General features: G+C 36.7%; 1 protein-coding gene across 6 annotated transcripts in view; it reads right to left on the bottom strand.

Moving 5' to 3' along the window:
- LOC128028771 (cell adhesion molecule 2) overlaps positions 1 to 20,843 on the bottom strand; it is a 227,740-nt gene that overhangs the window by 19,166 nt on the left and 187,731 nt on the right. For all 6 annotated transcript variants that reach the window (XM_052616096.1, XM_052616098.1, XM_052616094.1 and 3 more), the window contains 4 exons: positions 14,064 to 14,216; positions 12,120 to 12,257; positions 714 to 875; positions 126 to 216 (listed from right to left, as the gene is read on the bottom strand). In XM_052616096.1, coding sequence (XP_052472056.1) covers positions 126 to 216; positions 714 to 875; positions 12,120 to 12,257; positions 14,064 to 14,216 — 544 coding nt within the window. The remainder of the gene's footprint in view (positions 1 to 125; positions 217 to 713; positions 876 to 12,119; positions 12,258 to 14,063; positions 14,217 to 20,843) is intronic.

The following is a 20,843-nucleotide window of genomic DNA, read 5'->3' on the forward strand; positions in this document are numbered from 1 at the left end:
CTTTTGGTTCTCTGCATGCAGATAAGGGCCGCCTTGAGATGTGATGATTCTGCAAGTTCAACTTCATAAGACGAACCATATTCAAACAATGTTCTCGTAGGTGATTAAAAGAAAGCTGCACTCACAGTGGGTTGCCTTTGGATACACACTCCAGTTTGAAGTATTGTCCTTCCTGAGGTACTATTACTGAGCGCACAATCTCTACCTGAGGAGGATCTGGATTGACGAAACAAAAGAAAACAAAACAAACAAAAATAACAAAGCAAAACAAAATAAAACATAAAACACAAAGCAAAACAAAAACAAAAAGCAAAAAAAAAAAAAAAATCAAAATAAAACAAAAATCACAAAGCAAAACAAAAGCACAAAACAAAACACAAAATAAAGCAAAACAAAAACAACAACAACAAAAACACAAAATGTGAAAATATATGAAGAAAAAGGATCTTCATTATAAATATTATAAACATACAATCGAACATTGTAAACTACAAATATTTTGTCACGCCACACCACTATTTGTATTTTTTTATTTACTTATTTGGACAAAAATATTTGGAAAAGTTTAATGGTTTTGAACATTTCTGCTAAACATTGCTAAACTGCAGTTACTGTACTCAACACTGTCTCAAATTGGTGCCGTTTCATCTGATCTGAGAGCAGTTTCCATCAAACTAAGTCAGGAGGGAAACTGATCCAAAAATATGACTCACAGTGGACCTCCAGTACTTCTGTAACCTGGTGTGGCAAGGTGCCCAGAGCTATGTGCTCCACCACACAGGTGTATGCTGCTCCATCATCTGTCCTGTCCACCTTGAGTTGTATGGTGCTCCTGACCGAGAATGACCTCCCAATGGCGTTTACCTCCTTCTGACCTGCCAGAACATGGTCACAAGAAAACCTATCAAGCTAATGTTACACAGGTATTTCATTTAGTATATCATGCATTATGATTATTAGTTCTGCTGTACTCAAGACTGTAATAGTATATATAATAATATTAGTATATTATAGGCCCTATAATACAACCGGTGCAATGCGATGCAAGGCGCAGTGCAAGTGTGTTTGCTAGTTTAAATCCGGCGCTTTTCGCATTTTCCCATCCAGCGCCACATCGTTACATTAGCAAATGCATTTGCGCTCATTTTTGCGCCCATGGGCGTGCTGGTCTAAAAAAATATGTGTAATGCTATTTTAATCAGCTGAAAATAGACTGCACCATAGACCAACTCAAACCTGGTCTAAAGTCTGGCGCAAAGTTTTCTCTTTGTTATTTAAAGAGTGTACACGCTGCTTATTAAACACAGGGATGCACAGCAGCACACAAACATGACAAATATAAAAAATTAAAGGATTGCAATGCAGAAGATTTTTTTTGTAAGCTATCTGTCTATTTGCTTGCACATGGGCAGCTCTGTTTCATCTCGGAGATGCGTTCTGTCTTTGCGCTTTCCAAATTCCGCCGTGAAAATAACACATCTGTCATGGCACGAGCGCAACTGACTCTTAAAGGGAATGGAAGATGAGACTCTGATTGGTTTATTGCACGTTACGCCAAAAAAAAAAAAACCCTATTACTCATTAAGAGAATAGGGACAACCCATTTAGACCATATGCGCCCGGGCGCGCCAACCATTTTTCCATCGTTAAAATAGCAAAAGTGGATTTGGACACGCCCTGAGTGCTCCTGCGCCGTGCACTTTACACTTTGCGTTTAGATCGTTAAAATAGGTCCCTAAACTTAAACATATACAGCCTAAGCATGTTGGATAATAATTAATTTTATAGATTTCAGATGACTGCACTTACAGTATAAACAGCATAAGAAACACCACACAAGAAAGCTGCTGTCAGTATGACTGCTTTTACACAAAATATAGATCAATTTAATATTAAGAAACTTACATTTCAGACACAATATTGAGTTACCATTCTGCCAATGAAAATAGATCCAAATTAAATCAAAGTAAACAACTTGTTAACAACAGTGAATCTTTCCTGAATGAACGTATATATTTGAACTAATCAGTTGAGTTAATGATTCAACAGCTCAAAGACACTCATTCCGCTCCTTAATACATTTCATTTTCCTGTCTCTTAGGATGAATTGCTTGTTGTATTATACATTTATGAGTAACATTGGATAAAAGTCTCCACTAAATAAATAACTGAGCATTGGAGCATGCAAACATACATGGACACAAAGACCGAAATCTGTTCATCCTGGAACGCTGCTGGCCAATGATATTTAAGGTGTTGTCTAATATTTTTTTCTTTTCTAATTTACATTATTTATATTTGGTTCCCTCATACTATTTGTGATCGTACAGGAATTATCCTTAACCGTTGTTTATACACCGACAGCAGCACAAACATGAAATTCTTCAGTTTGCATAAAAGTTTTAGTTTGCAGTCACACAGAAGAACAGCAATCTACCAATAGAAAATGTTCTAATATTATACAGCTCAAAACATTGTCCCTTTCAGCCTTGATTTTATTGGAAAGCACCGTGGAAATGCGAAGATCTGAGCTTGCAAGGAATCCTTATAAAATCTTGTGGGTCAGAAAGCGATTGAGAATCAGTAACCAGAGACAATAGGAGTCAGAGCCATATCTTCATACCGCTAAAGCCCTGGATCAACACCATCATGAATGGCTTAGTAAAACATCACCCTGAAGGATTGCCTCTAGCAAACATTTTACTAAAGATATACATGCATGACCTGCCCAGAAAGTACACAAGAGTATCTCTCTTTCCCTTGAAGCACACACAGTGAAATGTTCAAAGCTTCTTTGTTGTTTTGCTGTCCTCCAAATCTCATCTTAGTTGTCTATTCAAAACACTGATGGAACACTGAAGAAAAGCACCGAAATGGCAAACCCATTTTACTTCCATAATGTGATCAACTGGTTGAGCATTGGATTGCGAACACAAAGGTTGAAGGTTCAATTCCCAGAAAACACTATCATTAATATAATGCATCTCCTGGATGTGCTGTAAGTCACTTTGGACTTAGCACCTGCCACATGTAATATAATGCATTTCTGTGTGAAACAGGATGATGTGAGCTGAAGAGGAAAGTCATATTACCTTTTGATACAAAAGATATGTGTTGGATGGAATGTGCTTCTTGTATTCATTCACATAAGATCATAACTATGGAAGTCAATTATTTACATTTTTATAATAAGTATATTAAATCATATGCTGATTAACTGACTGAACATATCAATATTAGCTGAAAAGCCAAACAAGTATAATTCAGATACATTGCATATTGTGGCAGATGAAAACATTGAATAGATCAAAAGTGTCAAAACTTTAGAATGAATGTGTACATTTTATTTGGCATACTTTTGAATTTTGATCATTTTGTTTCATTAAAATGTTAAATACACATTTAAAGAATAATGAAATAACTATGTATCGTAGAAATATATTATATATGTCATATATTTCATACATCTGCATACATTAGTACTTACATGGCACACTAAAAATAATAATAATAATAATAATAATAATAATAATAACTAATTCTAATATGCTGATTTGGTGTTCAAGAAACATTATTATTAATGTTGTAAACAGCTGTGCTCTATATTTTTGTGGATACAGTGATACGGTTTTACTCTCATTTTTGATCCGTTTTACACATTCGTGCTCAGTACAAGTATTCAAAAGTAGTATTGTATTTTAAGTATGAATTTCTAAATGAATAAATACATTCATACATAAATGACCTCAAGCTTTTGAACAGGTACTGTATGTGGTACTGTATTTGACCATGTCCAAAACCCTCATGGTAATATCATGGTACAGTTTATTAATAGAGGTCATAACATGTTATTATTAAAACATATGTAAGAGCTGTGTGTTTTTGTATGAATTCCGGCCCCTGCTGGTACTCAGTATGATAAATGACTGGTATATAATTTCATATAGAGCATCTGGTGATAAAAAAAAAGAAAAAAAAAAACCTTTGACTCTAATTGCTGTGGAATATGGTGTAGTGTGATATCTGGTCAGTGGTGTGAGTAACTAAGCAGCTGAAATCATCTCTCTCTCTCTCTCTCTCTCTCTCTCTCTCTCTCTCTCTCTCAACACTAGCGTTAGTCAGTCAAACACTCTTATTGCATTCCTTTATATGTGTGCTATCATTTGTTGCTTCAGGAAGATTGATCACCTTTTTTTGAAGATGAACTAAACTGCAAAGAAATGTTGCCAGATCCCCATTTTTTTGGTTCACTGCAACATTAAAAAGGTCTTATCTTCCTTTCCTCTAAGGATGATATTTATTATCATTATTATCATATATTATTATTTACTCACCCTCATGTCAATTCTAACCTGTGAAACAGGTTGTTTTGAAAAATATTAGTTTATTTAATTACTATTATTATCATTGTAACGATTTGAGGGTGAGTAAATAATGATTTTTTTTATTTATTTTATTTTAGGGTGAACCAGTCCTTTTAACATAGCTGTATCAGAGTCCTTATCATAGTGTCTATATAACAGTGATACCAATAATATAGTGGTGTAAATGCCATTTAATTTGTTTAAACACTCTAATGAGTGAATGTTGTTTATCTCATCCACTCAGATAAACTGCAGACAAGTCCAGTCTGCTATTTCTCACCCTCCTCCAAAACAGACCTCTGTAACGCTTCTGGTGTTGAGGTAAAACTCTAGCGGTCAAAATCTCTTACATTTCTCAGAGAAGGGGAACCAAAATGATATATAGTAAGTAGATTTTATTATTTTTATTGCATGTTGATGTTGCCAGTGCTGCCAAGGAGCTGCTATGTGTTAATAAGGTGTTCTTAGTTCTTTTTATGCATTCCGAAGCGGTTGCTAGGGTGTTCTGAGTTTCATTGCAGATGGTTGCTAGGGTATTCAGAATTGTTGCATACTAGCAAAAACACCAACCCACAATATATACACAGTAAAACTTAATAAATATTAAGGTTTTGTCACTGTCCTTTAAAAAGTAATAAAAAATGATATAATATATTTATAGATTTTTTATAGTTTGTAATCATGTTTATTTAGTATTATTTTATTAGGGATAAATATAATTATTACTATTTATCCCAACCTGGTCTCATAAAATATGTACCTCTGAGTACTTTTCTGCAACACTGTTTTTACATAACTTGCACATTTCGCTGCAGTTCAGTACATAAACCCTGGCACATTTTTGTTACGTTCATATAGATACGTATTGCTTTGCTTTTATTATGTTGCTTCAGGTACGTACAAGTATTGCGGCGGTTCAGAATTCAAATATCTGGGCACTGTCACTAAAAGTTAATGGTCTATCATGTTGGAAATATGCCCTACACCAAACCCAACCCTAAACCTACCTGATAGTGTTAACAAATGCAAAACTGATATAAAAAACGCATTTGTTGATGTGACCGTGCCATTTGAACTTCCTTACATGCAGATTTGATGAGTTTTGTTTTAACCGTAGTTACACAGGATTCGAACCGGAGCTCCTCACTTCTCAAGTATGTTTCCATACTCTGTGAGCTACCGAATGAACCTACCATCTACGAAAACCCATAGATATGAAGCTGGATATGTGCGATGCTAAGATTCAAAAGCATTAGTTTTCAGATCTCCCATCATATTAACATTCCATAATATTATTTATATGATACATATATATACATACAAACCCGATTCCCAAAAAGTTGGGACACTGGACAAATTGTGAATAAAAACAGAATGCAATGATGGTGAAGTTTCAAATTTCAATATTTTATTCAGAATACAACATAAATGACATATCAAATGTTTAAACTGAGAAAATGTATAATTTTAAGGGAAAATAAGTTGATTTTAAATTTCATGACATCAACACATCTCAAAAAAGTTGGGACAAGGCCATGTTTACCACTGTGTGGCATCCCCTCTTCTTTTTATAACAGTCTGCAAACGTCTGGGGACTGAGGAGACAAGTTGCTCAAGTTTAGGAATAGGAATGTTGTCCCATTCTTGTCTAATACAGGCTTCTTGCTCAACTGTCTTAGGTCTTCTTTGTTACATCTTCCTCTTTATGATGCACCTATTGTTTTCTATGGGTGAAAGATCTGGACTGCAGGCTGGCCATTTCAGTACCCGGATCCTCCTTCTACGCAGCCATGATGTTGTAATTGAAGCAGAGTGTGGTCTGGCATTGTAATGTTGGAAAATGCATGATCTTCCCTGAAAGAGACGACGTCTGGATGGGAGCATATGTTGTTCTAGAATTTGGATAAACCTTTCATCATTGATGGTGCCTTTCCAGATGTGTAAGCTGCCCATGTCACACACACTCATGCATCCCCATACCATCAGAGATGCAGGCTTCTGAACTGAGCGCTGATAACAACTACAGTAGGGTTGTCCTTGTCCTCTTTAGTCCGGATGAGATGGCATCCCAGTTTTCCAAAAAGAACTTCACATTTTAATTTGTCTGACCTCAGAACAGTTTTCCACTTTGTCACAGTCCATTTTAAATGAGCTTTGGCCCAGAGAAAACGCCTGCGCTTCTGGATCATGTTTAGATATGGCTTCTATTTTGATCTATAGAGTTTTAGCCGGCAACGTCGAAAGGCACTGTGGATTGTGTTTACTGACAATGTTTTCTGGAAGTATTCCTGAGCCCATGTTGTGATTTCCATTACAGTATCATTCCTGTATGTGATGCAGTGCAGGGCCAGAAGATCACGGGCGTATGGTTTTTTGGCCTTGACCCTCACATACAGAGATTGTTCCAGATTCTCTGAATCTTTGGAAGATATTATGCACTGTAGATGATGATAACTTCAAACTCTTTGCAATTTTCTCTGATAAACTCCTTTCTGATATTGCTCCACTATTTTTCTCCGCAGCATTGGGGGGATTGGTGATCCTCTGTCCATCTTGACTTCTGAGAGACACTGCCACTCTGAGAGGATCTTTTTATACCCAATCATGTTGTCACTTGACCTAATAAGTTGCAAATTGGTCCTCCAGCTGTTCCTTATATTTACATTTACCTTTTCTGGCCTCTTATTGCTACCTGTCCCAACTTTTTTGTAATGTGTAGCTCTCATGAAATCCAAATTGAGCCAATAACTGGCATTACATTTCAAAATGTCTCACTTTCAACATTTGATATGTTATCTATATTCTATTGTGAATAAAATATACTTTTCTGAAATATGTAAATTATTCCATCCCTTTTTTACTCACAATTTGTACAGTGTGCCAACTTTTTGGAATTGGGTTATATATATATATATATATATATATATATATATATATATATATATATATATATATATATATATATATATATATATATATATATATATATATATATATATATATATACACACACACACATACCTACATACATATATATAGTCTTAATGGTTACCTAAATTCTTCAAAATATCCTTTGTGTTCTGCTGTAGAAAGAATTTTGTTGAACTGTCCCTTTAAGAACAAACAGTGCAATCGAATTAAGTAGCTACACATTTAGGTACAAATGAACCAGTAGTTACTAAGCCCCTGCTGTGAACTTCATGTCCCAGTTTAAGAAAGTCCTTAGGAATGGCTGATGTAATCCCATCCAGATCAGGTAAAACAGCATGAAAAGCAAGTGAAAGATTGGCCCAGAGGACATTTGTGTAGTATATTTAGCACATATATACAGTAGATATAGTAAACTGCATCTAAGAAAATCCCTCGTGGTTAATAAGCTCTCAGGAGATCCTGGATTTGTGCTGAAGTTTCAAGAGTTGCAAGCACAGCCCACACTGAAATTTCTGTTGGCAGCAGCCAGGGTATCCATCAACATGACCCATTCCACAAGGCTTTGTATCGCCCTGACCATCCTAAAGTGAGCGGTACCTCACCATGTTACATATTCTGTTTGGGTCTGCGCATTGGTCTCAAGAAGCACATCTAGTCCATCTCACAAGATCAGATCACAGAGCGAGATTCCTTTGAACTGGAGTGAGTGACAGGCAGTCCGGCTGTGATGCTCTGTTCCCACGTGCCACTGGCCTTTAAGTGTGGCCTCTGCGTGAATGCCATCTCTGAGTCAGGCTTGTCTGACGGAGTCTCATGCCACCAATCACCAGCACCAGATCAGCCGACTTGGGCTTGTGCCCGAGATGTGTGTGTCTCAGCTCTCAGAGGGATGTCTGGGGTAACATGTTGGTTAAATTTGAAATGATGTGTTATGCTATGTAGTGCTGATGGACTGTGGACTGATGAGAAATGCAATTCCATTTCGAAAATTAATTTCTGTCTGATAAGGTACATTGTTTGAACAAATATGTAGTCGTGTTTTACCTCATTGATCAAGCCAGTATAAGTAAATGTAACGGAAATGACTCGAACCAGATGAATGAAAGATTCTATCAGGACTGTGTTTGAAACACGGAGCCGAATTCCTCAGGAAGTCATAAAACATTCTGTGCCACAAATCCCAAGTAAGATAACCAACCAACTAACTTGTTCACACAACAGCTTTCAACATTAACACCACTAGAACAATTATTGACAATTTTAATTTGCAGAAGAGATTGTCAAATTTTTTGTTCGTAATTGAAATGCAACGCTGGACATCACATGGAAACCCATGAGAGTACTGCACAAGTTCCATTGACTTCCCCCACCCAGCAGAACCAGACTGAAATTCCTAATGCTGTGTTCACACCAAACGCGAATAGAGCGTCAAATTCGCGTCTACCGCGTCTAGTTTGCCGCTTGACCATTTTGAGATCATTCGCTTCATTCGCGCGAGTAATTCGCTTCATTCGCGCGTGGAATTAACTTCACAACAGACGCGAATTCGCGTCATGGGGGGGCTTCTGCCAGCTGAGTTCACGCAGCATTTTCAACCGCCATTTTTATTCGGATAATTTTCAAAATATTACTGTTACTGTGTCATGAAATGTAGTTTTAAAAGTATTTTAGGCGAGAATGTAGTTGTTTTAAACTCAAATATGCGGTTTATTTATAATGACAGCGTCTATTTAAAAAAATGTGTTTCGCCGATCTCGGAGATGAGCTCCATGCGACCAGCGGGAGCTCCGTCATCATGTATCCGCCGAGAGCAGCCTCGGCTCGGCTAGACCTTCTGACATTTGCCGCTGGCTCTGATGTCTCTTTAGTGGTTCAAGATAAAATATAATTCGTTTGGGGTAAAATGAAACGTTTCTTATCTTTGCCTTTATTCAATTTATCTATTAATATGTTTTTTATATACATATATGTCCTTTTTATTCCTGTCTCTATAGAAATATGTACTTTTGTCATATAGCTCCGGTTGACTGCTCACTGACAACATCAGTCGTTCCTCCTTGTTGAATGAGTGGAGAAGGGTATTCCGGCACAACCGGAGGCTGCAGGAACATACTGTTGAATGAGTGACTCCTAGCAGGCTCCTGATTGGTTAACGCGGCGCGAATTGACGCCAAAGTTCAAATTTTTCAACTCGGGCGGCAGACGCGAATTCGCGTCAAACGCTAAATGCACAAAAGCACCTTCGCGCTTAACGCGCGTTTCGCGCGAAACGCCCTATTCGCGCGAAACGCCCTATTCGCGCGTCAATTCGCGTCATTCGCGCGAACTAGACGCGCGAATGAGGCGAATTCGCGTCTTCCGCGCCGCGCTTAACGCCCCATTCGCGCCGCGAGACCTCCAGACGCGCGTAAACGCGCCTTTGCATTGACTTAACATTGAAATCATTCGCGCCAGACGCTCTATTCGCGTTTGGTGTGAACACAGCATAAGGGGGAAGGGCTTTGTAGCCTCTGGTCTCCACAGAACATCCCTATGTCAGAGAATGACAAAGAAACTGTCTTTTGTACAAATATATGGACCAAAATTAACTCCATTAATGACTTCTAAATGAATATCATTCCATCGCTTAACTCCATATTCATTTATATGTAACCCACACATTTGACTATCATGTTATAATCACGTATTGTGTATGTCTTTTGATAACTATGGGAACTTAAGGGTACATATTTATGCCTAGAATCTATCTAATTGAATCTGCTTGCTTGGTATTGTCCTGACAATCAATTATTGGTCATAGGTTAAGGAATCATGTCCAAAATTAGACCCTGCAAGAGTGGGAAAATCCGGACCACATGCTTCGTAAGATAAACATATGATTTATGATACCCCCGAGCCAAGACAATATCTGATTGGTCAAGACAACATTTGAAGTGTGGCCAACAGGCCAGTTTAAATACTTAGGACACCATACAATCTTTGCTTTTAGTCTCTAGCTGTGCTTCTGCTACTAGTCATGCCTGCTCTTAGCTTTTAGCTTGTAGCTTTGCTTTCTAGCTTTAGCTTTTAGTCATCACTGTTCTTTGAGCGTGGTTCCAGCGTGCTACTTAGCCACGATGAGAAGGTACACAACCTAGAACACAACCTTTACCTCTTTTCTTTTCTGTTGGAGAGTTTCGTGTTCTGAGTTAAGTTTGTAACGTCGAGTTCAACTTCAACCAGCCACACAACATCTTCAGCCAACGTCCAACCACGGGCTCCCCAAGACGTCACTTCAGCGACAACAAAAGGACACCTTCAGGCAATGTACCTTCAGACATTTGTGCTGGTGTATCTAATATAATTTTAGCCTCATTTAGGAACTCAATGCGAGGGTTAATTAAGTGATTGATGGTTGTTCATGTCCATGCAATTTAACGTATTGCTGTAAACTTGGGATTCCATATTTCCATTCTCTTAAACTCATCTTTCCCTAACTTTCGATCTTCCTGCAACTTGTATGAATGTGTGTGCGCGTGCGTTTATGTGTTAGATTAGTTTATATGTCTTAGATTTATCTAATAAAGCCTTATTCATATTGAAAAGAGAAGTATCTTGTGTTTTGTGCTTACAAGTTAATGTCTTAAACTGCCGATCTTGTTACTGTACTAACTGATAGTGTTTCACTATAGTTTGGATATTAGTATCCAGCGCAGATTTGATGTTAAACGGCTTGTTCAGTGAATCGCAGGCGCGTCTCCGTGAACAGCCGTGAAACAGTGATTCTGTTCAAATTCCCTTTAAAATCTTAAATGATTCCCTTTGAGCTAAATTGACCTGTTTCCGTTACATAAAGTATATCATTTATGTAACAAATTTTAATATTAAATAAATTAATGCATTTGTGTCAGTAAAACTTTTTACACTGTTTCAAAAGATTTCTAAATCAATCTTTCCATTTATCAAAGACTCAAAATTGTCAAAACCTCAGTTTCCAAAAAAAATAAAATAAATAAATAATAATAAAAAATAATTATCAGCACAACAAACGTTTCTTGAGAACTGTAGGATTCTGAAGGATCATGTGACACAAATATTGTAATAACACTGTAATTGTAATATCACATGAAAAAATTATATAAATGTATATATTATTATACTAATTGTTATTTCTTTATTATTATTATTATTATTATTATTATTATTATTTCTCAAAATGTCTCTTGGTCCAGCTCCTCAAAAGCTCTTTTATGTTTTTTTTGGTTTGTAAATGGTATATAAAAATCAATAATTAATTATATTTATTAAAAAAGTATAATAATAATAAAAAAAAAAAAAAACATTTAAAATACAAGTAAAATACTTTTTACTTAATAGTAACATCACATGAAATGTTTTACGCTTAATGCAAACTTTTTTTTTATTAAAAAAAAAAATGTATGCAGTAAGTTTTTCAAAACCATATGAAACCATCATGAATATAAAGACATTACCACCTTAGAAATAACTAGAAATATTTTAGCCCTATTTGAATCAGTGCATGAAATCACATCCTTTGTTAAAACTGTAAATCAAACAATGCTTCTAAAACTAGTTCTGTCCGTGCACATTAAACTAGGATAGCAGAAATCATTTAAACAAAATTACACACCTCACCTTTAAATCCCAGAATAACAGGATACTAAATGATACTGCTGCGGAATGCTTTGTAATGAGCTGCACAGTTCATGAAGATACTGGTGTAAAGCTGTACGTCACGCACCATGTACCACTTGCACACTGACAAAATGTGAAACTGTTCATTGCACACAATCAGCTCTAGGCAATCCGGGGGGATTTGTTTACCTTGCACCTCCTTGTCGTTTCTGAACCATCGGATGTCAGCAGCCGGTTTGCTGCCAGATGTGGTGCATGTCAGTGTGACGTCCTCCCCCTCCTGGGCAGGTCTCGAGAGGCCTGTGATTTCTGGTTTCGCTGGAACACCTGATATACAAACAGAAGAGGAGGATTACAGGCAGCACTGATGGAAACACGTGTGATTCTATGATTTCAGTCCTGCACATGCAGTGGTTCAGAGGAATATTACTTTCCTGTAGTTCAAATGTTGCTCAACTGACATTTATTTATTTTTTAAATAGAAAACTGTTTGTCAGTTTATATATAAGTTTGTCAGTAGAGATATATATATATATATATATATATATATATATATATATATATATATATATATGTATATATCAGTAGATATATATATATATATATATATATATATATATATATATATATATATATATATATATATATATATATATATATATATATATATGTATATATCAATACAGTGACCTATTCTGCTCTATGGTGTCGGAGGATATCGAACATCTTTTTTATATTTTCAATTGATTTTTGAACATATTGTTTACATTTGTCATGCATCTCCTAGCAACAAGGCACACATTTCTGCTTGAGTTTGTTTGATTGGAAAAATTTCAAAGTCAGGTTGTGTGTGATCTTCAGTTGTGTAGTGTATGAGCCAGTTTTCCTTTGTCATCATTTACAAAAATCGGTAAGTGTATGATGCGTAGTGTTTTAAAATCGGTTCATGAAGTCGTGTACTGAACATTTTTAAATAGCTTGTTAATCATGTCTGTAAAATGTCATACATCCAGTTACAATGTAAAGATGTAAAGATGCTAAAGTCTAAAATTGTCAAAGAATTTATAACACAGACTCTACACAGGTTTTACATATATAACAAACAAACAACAAAAAAATATTTTCTGTAAATGTACTTATAAACAATATGAATTGTATATAAAACAAACTTTATAAAAACACAAATTAGTCCTACCATTGTTGGTTGGTTTAAAACTAAAATGATGATTAAAAATAAATAAATAAACAAATCCAGATTTTTTTTTGTCTTTAAAGTTGTATATAAAAATAAAGGTAAAAGTAGTTCCACCACTGTTGGAGGATCAAAACAACACAAAACAACACAAAACAACAACAATTTTGTGTAAAGGTACAAACAATATATATTGTATAAAAAAACCTGTATATAAATATTAAGTTAAATTAGTCACACCACTGTTGGATGATGTAAACACACACACACACACACACACACAAGTAAAAGTAAGAAAAACAAGAAAAAACTAAACAAAAACGATTGTCTGTTAGGCTGTCTATTAAACAAGATAAAAAGGCATAAGGACTCGCACTACAAAAACAAAACTAAGCAAAATAAAAGGTCTAACTAAGGTCAAAATAAAAACAAAAAACTAAACAACTAATAGAAAAGTGAAATGTTTGTAAATGTGCTTGCAAACAATATGTATTGTGAAAAGCTGTATTTTAAAATAATTTAAAAAATAGTCCCATCACTGTTGGATGATTAAAGCTAAGCAAAACAAAACAAAACAAAACAAAACAAAACAAAACAAAACAAAACAAAACAAAACAAAACAAAACAAAACAAAACAAAAACAATTAAAAAACAACTACTTTTCAACAACAGGCACTGTGATAAGTGGTAAATAAACATACAGAGAGAGAGAGAGAAAGAGCATTGCAGTCTAGCACAAGCTGATCATAAACCAAAGCACACAGTGACACATCTAATGGCTCCATCAGCCAGTGTGAGATTCTCTTATTTACATCACTCCCTGTGCCACCAAAGTGCAAAAACAAAATCATGATGGGAGAGAACTCACTGACCCCAGATGTTGACCTTAAAAGCACAGATTGATGAGGATGAGAGGGAACCTGATCTATGAGAGGTCTTACCTAACACAGTCAGAAAGGCCTTGGTGGTCTTGACAGGCATGGTAAAGAGAGAGCATGTATACTGCCCTTCATCTGACAGGGTAACGTCACTGATGCTGATGGTCAACTCCTTCCAAGAGGCTCGAACCAGCTCAATCCGGTTGTCCCTTAATGCTAAGACATAAAGCATAAGATTAGTGAAAAATAACTAATCAGTAAGCTGAAAAAGACTTTTGGAGAAACAGCCAACAGTCACATTGGCTGAAAATGTGTTTTTTGTGGTATCATTGGTGAAGTGATGGTATATCAGTTGGTAATATCTCAGCATGTCTAATTCAGGACACAGGTAAAGCAAAAAAGTAAAGTTATTTTATATCTGTCTGTTTAAATACATGTTAGGCATGCACACATAATATCGCAGATGAAAAAGAAACACAATAAATAACAATGTTGATGCAATGAATGCAACTCATAAAAATGGGCAAAAAGATTCTACTGTATGCCTCTAGATAAAATATAAATCCTTATCCTGGGAAGATATGGCCAAATAAATGGAAAGACGGGTTTATTTTTCAAAGTTAATGAGCAGGCATTACATATCAAAGAATATGAAATTGTGCATGTTTTCGCATAAGTAATGTGTTGAAATTCTTTGTTTAAAAAAACTATGTTGCTGGAACCATCTAATGTTTTAAATGTAATGCAATGCATTACATGTCTGTCACACTATCACCATTGTTTATGCACCATGGTGTCACATGACATTTGCTTGTACGTCACACAATATTACCCTGCAACTCTTGCTGGTTTCCCCTCTGAAGCTAAGCAGGGTGGAGTCTGGTCAATATCTGGATTGGAGAACTGGTGAAAATAAGGCTGCAGCTGGAGGACATCTTGAGGCCAGCAGGGGGCGTCCACCCTGTGATCTACATGGGTCCTAATGCCCCAGCATCTTGTGGACACTATGTAGTAAAATACAATATCCTTTCGAATTAAAAGGTAAATCTTGGTCCTTTTACCCTGAGGGCATTGCACTTTTGAAAATAACTTCTGAACCCTGACCAGATTTGTCCACTGGCCTTTATTAAACCCACATTTTTGAGAAAAGCAAAACATATAACAAAATGATTAATGGTACATTATTGTTAGTGAACCACAGGGTCTTTTTGTAAACACATATCTTGGAGGTAAAGCTTAGGACTTATGTTCGCTTACTAATTCATGGCATTATGTATTATTCATGAGTTTAGTCCCACAGTAGTGAAATAAATGCTTTTGAAACTCCCACTGTTCTGAATATCCACTGCGATTGACTGTAACTGTCATACTGAAGCCGATTGTTGTCTCTAATTGGAGTTTCAACACTTGCTATGTTTGCAATTTGCAAGAAGAGTTTGCAACAGAATTGATGAACAATTAGGTCACCTTATCCTCATCACCCCACACTGTCTAAAAAAGGCAAAATTCACTTGTATTGTTTCACTGAAAAAAGCAAGAGAGACTGGCTTTTCAATTAACATCTCACAGATGTTTTGCTTTAAAGTTGGCATGAAATCAAAGTTGACACTCTTTATTTTGTTAATACATTTTATTTGCCCGTAAGCCAATTTTTAAGCCAGTTAGGCCAATCGCATACAGATCTGCATCCATTCCAATATGCAAAGTCAAGCCGTTTTACTTGGAAATGTGCCAAAATACAGGAGTAAAGTCGGTTAATTAGACATTTTAACTAAATATATCATTCTATAAATTGTATATGGTGTCCCAAAATGGTTTTGTTTCAACAAAAGTGTGTTGACATATGCTTTTGGTCTCTGTAAACTGTGGAATTCCTCATAGACGTGTTCACTGTCCTTTCGGGAACATTGTTACAAGCATACAATGACATGTCAAATCAGAAAACGAAATTTACTTACATGTCATCAGAGACAATTGTTTTGTCTTGCAAAGCCTTTTAAATGTACATTAATGTTAAAAAAAGACAATGTGTTTCCAAACAATAAGATCTGAAGCTACACGACAGCATCTTTCAAGAGGATGTCTCTAGACTGCTTATATATTCCTTCTGAATGTGTGCTGAGTTATGAATAGAGGGTATGTGGAGATGGCAAATGCCTAGGGGGGTTTTGGCATGGAGACATGATGGAATTGGATGAAGGGAGGAAAGGTGATCAGGTTTGGGCTCTCTCTACACATGGGCCTGCTGATAGAGTCCAACGAAACCCAGTGAGACAAGGACCATCAAAGCTTAGGAACAGATGACACATTTCCACCAGCCCATATCCCTCTATCTTCCTCAGACACAGAGGGAGGAATGGAAGAAAAGAGTGCGTCCCCTTGTTGTTTACAGAAAAGCCAAACACATACACACTCATACACAGAGTACCACAAAGGTGATGATAAGCTGCCAAGGTGAGGAACATTCGCTGTTTGTACCACATCCAAGGGTTGATGGTACAATGCCTAGACTCTAAATCGCTTGGTGGTTTCCATTCCAGCCGTACAATGATAACATATAGGAATGTAGACATTGAAAAGATTTACAGAAAAGAGAAGAAAGTTACTAAGAGGAAGAAAAAAGATTGACCCACAGAGAGTCTGAAATCGACTTAGTTCAGTGGTCAAATCTGTCTCTGCACTCTCAAAAAGAGCTTGACACGACAGTCTCGTGAAGCACTGGTTCATTTCACTAACACTGAGACTTTGTGCTACATCTTATTCTGACACAATGGTGTCAAGCTTGAAACATTATCCCAAATCCATTGACAGAAACAAGTATACAAAGGTTTGAATAACCCTACAGACAACTGTTATCAATTCAACACAGGCCAATGGGGGCTGGCAAAACTCTACATCCACGTTTCCCAAAAAAGAATCGGAAGCCTGCCAGATGCCCAGAGTTAGCTCCAATCTGTCACAACCTCCGTGAAATGCCAACGTCTGACAAAGCTCTTTTTCCAGGAGCTTAAAGAACTCGACGTGATGAAATGGTTGGTTTCCAATATCCTTCCGACTCCTTCAATGCAGTTTATTCCACTTAGAGAGCAGCATAAATCCCTCGGTTTTATCTTTTTTGAGAAAGAAGGGAACTCTGCAAGGCTGACTTGTAGATGATCCGACAGATATCCAGGCATTCCCTTGAGCTGGAGCAGTCTGACAACTGCGTGATGCTGCGGACCCCAGTTTAGCATGTTTAGGTGGTGCTTTTATTTTAATAGTGGTATTGATTTTATCTAAGCTTTATGGCTTAAAAATAAAGCGGGGCGCACACTACAAAATAACGGCCGATTTTGGTCCGAAATCTCCCCTTCTGTTAATCCTAAATTAAGTCCTGATTATCTTGATGATTCTACATATTATCTTGTCAGATTTTCCTGTGGTGTAGGGTGTGTTAAGAGAGATTGAATCGGCTGGAAGAACATCAGGGCTGCATGGATCTCAAATTGTAAAATAGCCAACATGTTGCATATTTATGATCGAAAATCCTGTTTTGTGGGGGGACCCCTGAGGACACACAAACACACACTCTGTAGATGATCACATGGAATGAAGCCATTCCCAGTCAGATAGCGATCTGACGGAAGATCTCCAGTTCGTGCTGTAACTCGTCAAGTCCACGCTCATGCCATCATCCAAACCTTTTTAATTTTTTTTTGTGAAATTTCAGTAAAAAATCAATCCAAATACAATTATCCATGCCCATCCAAGTTGTTTATGCTAAAGTTACATTAGACTTTGAGAGATTTTTGCGCGATTTCCCGTGTTCACTGTCTGGACTCTGGAGTGTGTGCTGTGCTGTCTTGGTCACATCGCAGAACTCCACACACTATTGGAAAAAAAAAAAAAAACTGTCAAAATCGATGGTTTTTAATGTTATGTGTGTTGTCTCTCACATTTTGAAAGATTTTAAGATTTAGTGTGGGCCAGACTTGGCAAAAGGAATTACTCTAATTGAAGAAGACAGCAGTAGAAAACAATGGAGCAGATTGTGAATGCTATTTTCAAGGTCATAAGAGCATGTGGATGCGGGTTCGGTTGGAATATATAGTGTGTTTAAATATATTAGGTGTTGTTGCTCTTGGAAGGAAGAGAGCTGCCGATAAAATGTCTTCGCACCTTACTTGTGAACAATCATTTGCCAGTGCAATTTTTTAGAGACTCCCGGCACTTTTCCTCAAACGGCTCTGAAACCACATTCAACATCCAACTTTAGAGCTGAGCTTACTCTGACATAATCAGACCACTCAATCTGATGAGGAGACTGAAAACGGACATGAGTGACAGGCCCCCGTGGCTGTAACTGTCCCGCAGCTGGCAGACTGCTCCAACGGCCAGCTGTGATTGGTCACTATCTGGACAGGATGTAATTATTGTAGGGACGTGAGCCTGTAGTTCCATTGCAGACAGGAAGCTACTTCCCAGCAGCTCTCAGGGGCCAAGAAAGTGCTCTACTGCAGGTGGCCAGTAAACTGAGGTAACAGATCTTAGAAACCAGGTGCAACGGATAACCTGGGCAACAACTGATGTGATGAAATTTGAACACTTGTGGAATTACTAGACTTTCTACACGAGTCATATCAGGTCAAATTTGACATTAGACGTTTCGCAGCTAACGATGGGGAATAGCTACCGCGCATAAAAGAGCTAAACTAGAACCTAATTCTTTCTGACAAATCTCTAAGGTTTCGTTTCTTACGCGGCACCACATAAAAAAATAGCCTTTGTTCGCCGAGCTTGTTGCTATTTCAAAACACAAGACAAGACATTTTTGGGTCAGTCGAAGAACACAATGCTTTCATGTGTGCTGTATTACACCGAGAGCATGTAAAATTGAGGCGCAGAACCTACAATATCCACAGCTCATCCAGAAATGCAACGGCTCACAGAATATGAAAACATGCGGAGATTGTTTCATCAGATAGGACTGGTTGCTGTTTACCCTTCTGAGGAGGAACACTGTTAAAAGAATTCCGACTAAAATAGTGGGTAAACAAAGTTACATATGACCTCAAGATCATGATGTATGAAGGTCACAGCAGGTGTTTTTCCATTGATCGTCATTAGTTAATAATCAAGCATACTTTCAAACTCAATCAACCTTTGCCCATCTTCACATTCATAAACAACAAAAATGTAAGTCCCTAATGGAATTAATACAGTCATAGTAGAAACCATCCTTTATCTCTTCCTAACAGTACCCTTAATGCTAAGCTACAAATAGACACATTCTGAAATGTCACACAGCACTTAACATTTCATTTATCGCCTGGTAATGCTATAATGATAGGAGCCCATTAGAGGACCATTTGGCTCTATGTGAGGTGTTGAGCTTTAAAAGTGACATTTAAGTAAGTGTGGAAATGTTAGATGACAATGACTTGTTTCATGTGTGTTGGAGTTTGGAGTCAAAAGCGTGGTTCAGAAAAAAGAGAAAAACTGAATTACTTTTTAAAGATTCAAAACATTTACGGTCTATAAGTGTAAAGGTGTTCAAGGGAATGATGCATTTAAGCAACTTCTCAAGTCTGGTTTTCTTTTAGACAGGAGTAGAGCTGTTTCAGTGCTGTCGATCCCGCTAAAAGATGAGATATTCAAAGAAGAGATGTGGAAAAGTAAGGAAAATGAGGTTAGGAAATGTTTCAAGCCAAATTTAAACCTAAAATTCTGTAGACTTATACCTTTATTTCTGCATACTACAGATGCTTTTATACAAAGCAACTTTGTCATTTAAGTAAGGTAGAAATTTCATCAGTTCATGCATTTCCTGGGAATCGATCATTGCTTTAAATAATCATTAGTATGTGCCTTGATGTATGCCTGCTCCATAAATATAACAGAAAACTGAGCAACTTCAGAAATGATCTCACTTTTTGTACTTTTTAAAAATATTCTAGACATGTCCTTGTTGTCCTTGAGTATTCTGTGACTTCAATGTGTGTTGGACTTTTTCATCTTATTTCTGAATTGGATTTTGCCTCACACAGATATAGTAAATAATTACAGTTTGATTTCTAACACTTATCAGTAGTGAGTGCTAATATAAATCATGATGGCCTCAATAATACACAAGGGACAAAATGGAATTGACAATGTAGAATGTGCTGATACAGTAACACCTGAAAAATATCCATTAGAGAGAAGCATTAAATAAACCCCTGCTAAATGTATAAGGAACGACAATTTACTGATATAACCTTTCAGACCTTTGTAGAATTAAACATAACCAGACGATTGTACAGTGTTGCAGCACCTCATGTTGTGTCTCTACATTTTGCTCACTTTTGAATCTTCTTATCTAATGAGCATTTTAACTAGTCCATTAATGCAGTAATTTAGAACATAACAACATTTTGATTGCTGCAGGCCAATTAAGAGCCCACTCTGCAATTCGACCTTTTGCAATTTGAGATGAACATCTCTAATGAATGTCAGGAATCATGCGCCAGAAGCATTTGAGGTACCCACTGAATAAGCTGTTAATTCTGCAAAGCTCCAAAAAAAGAAAAGAAAATCAATCATGCCATAACTAGCATGTCATAAGCATGATTAACAACTTACTAACATGTCATTAGCATGTTTCCAGAATGATTAGAAAATTACTAGCATGTTGTTAACATGATTAGCAAGTGACAACAATGTTAGCAAGTGACTAGCATGTTGCTAGTATAATTACCAAGTGATTAACATGTTGCTAGTATGATTAGTAAATTCACTAGCATGTTCCTGGCATGACTAAAAAGTGACTAGCATGTCATTAGCATGATTAGCAAGTAACTAGCATGTCGCTAACATTTTTCCAGC

The sequence above is a fragment of the Carassius gibelio genome, chromosome A15 (assembly GCF_023724105.1).
Source record: "Carassius gibelio isolate Cgi1373 ecotype wild population from Czech Republic chromosome A15, carGib1.2-hapl.c, whole genome shotgun sequence".
Classification (NCBI taxonomy): domain Eukaryota; kingdom Metazoa; phylum Chordata; class Actinopteri; order Cypriniformes; family Cyprinidae; genus Carassius; species Carassius gibelio.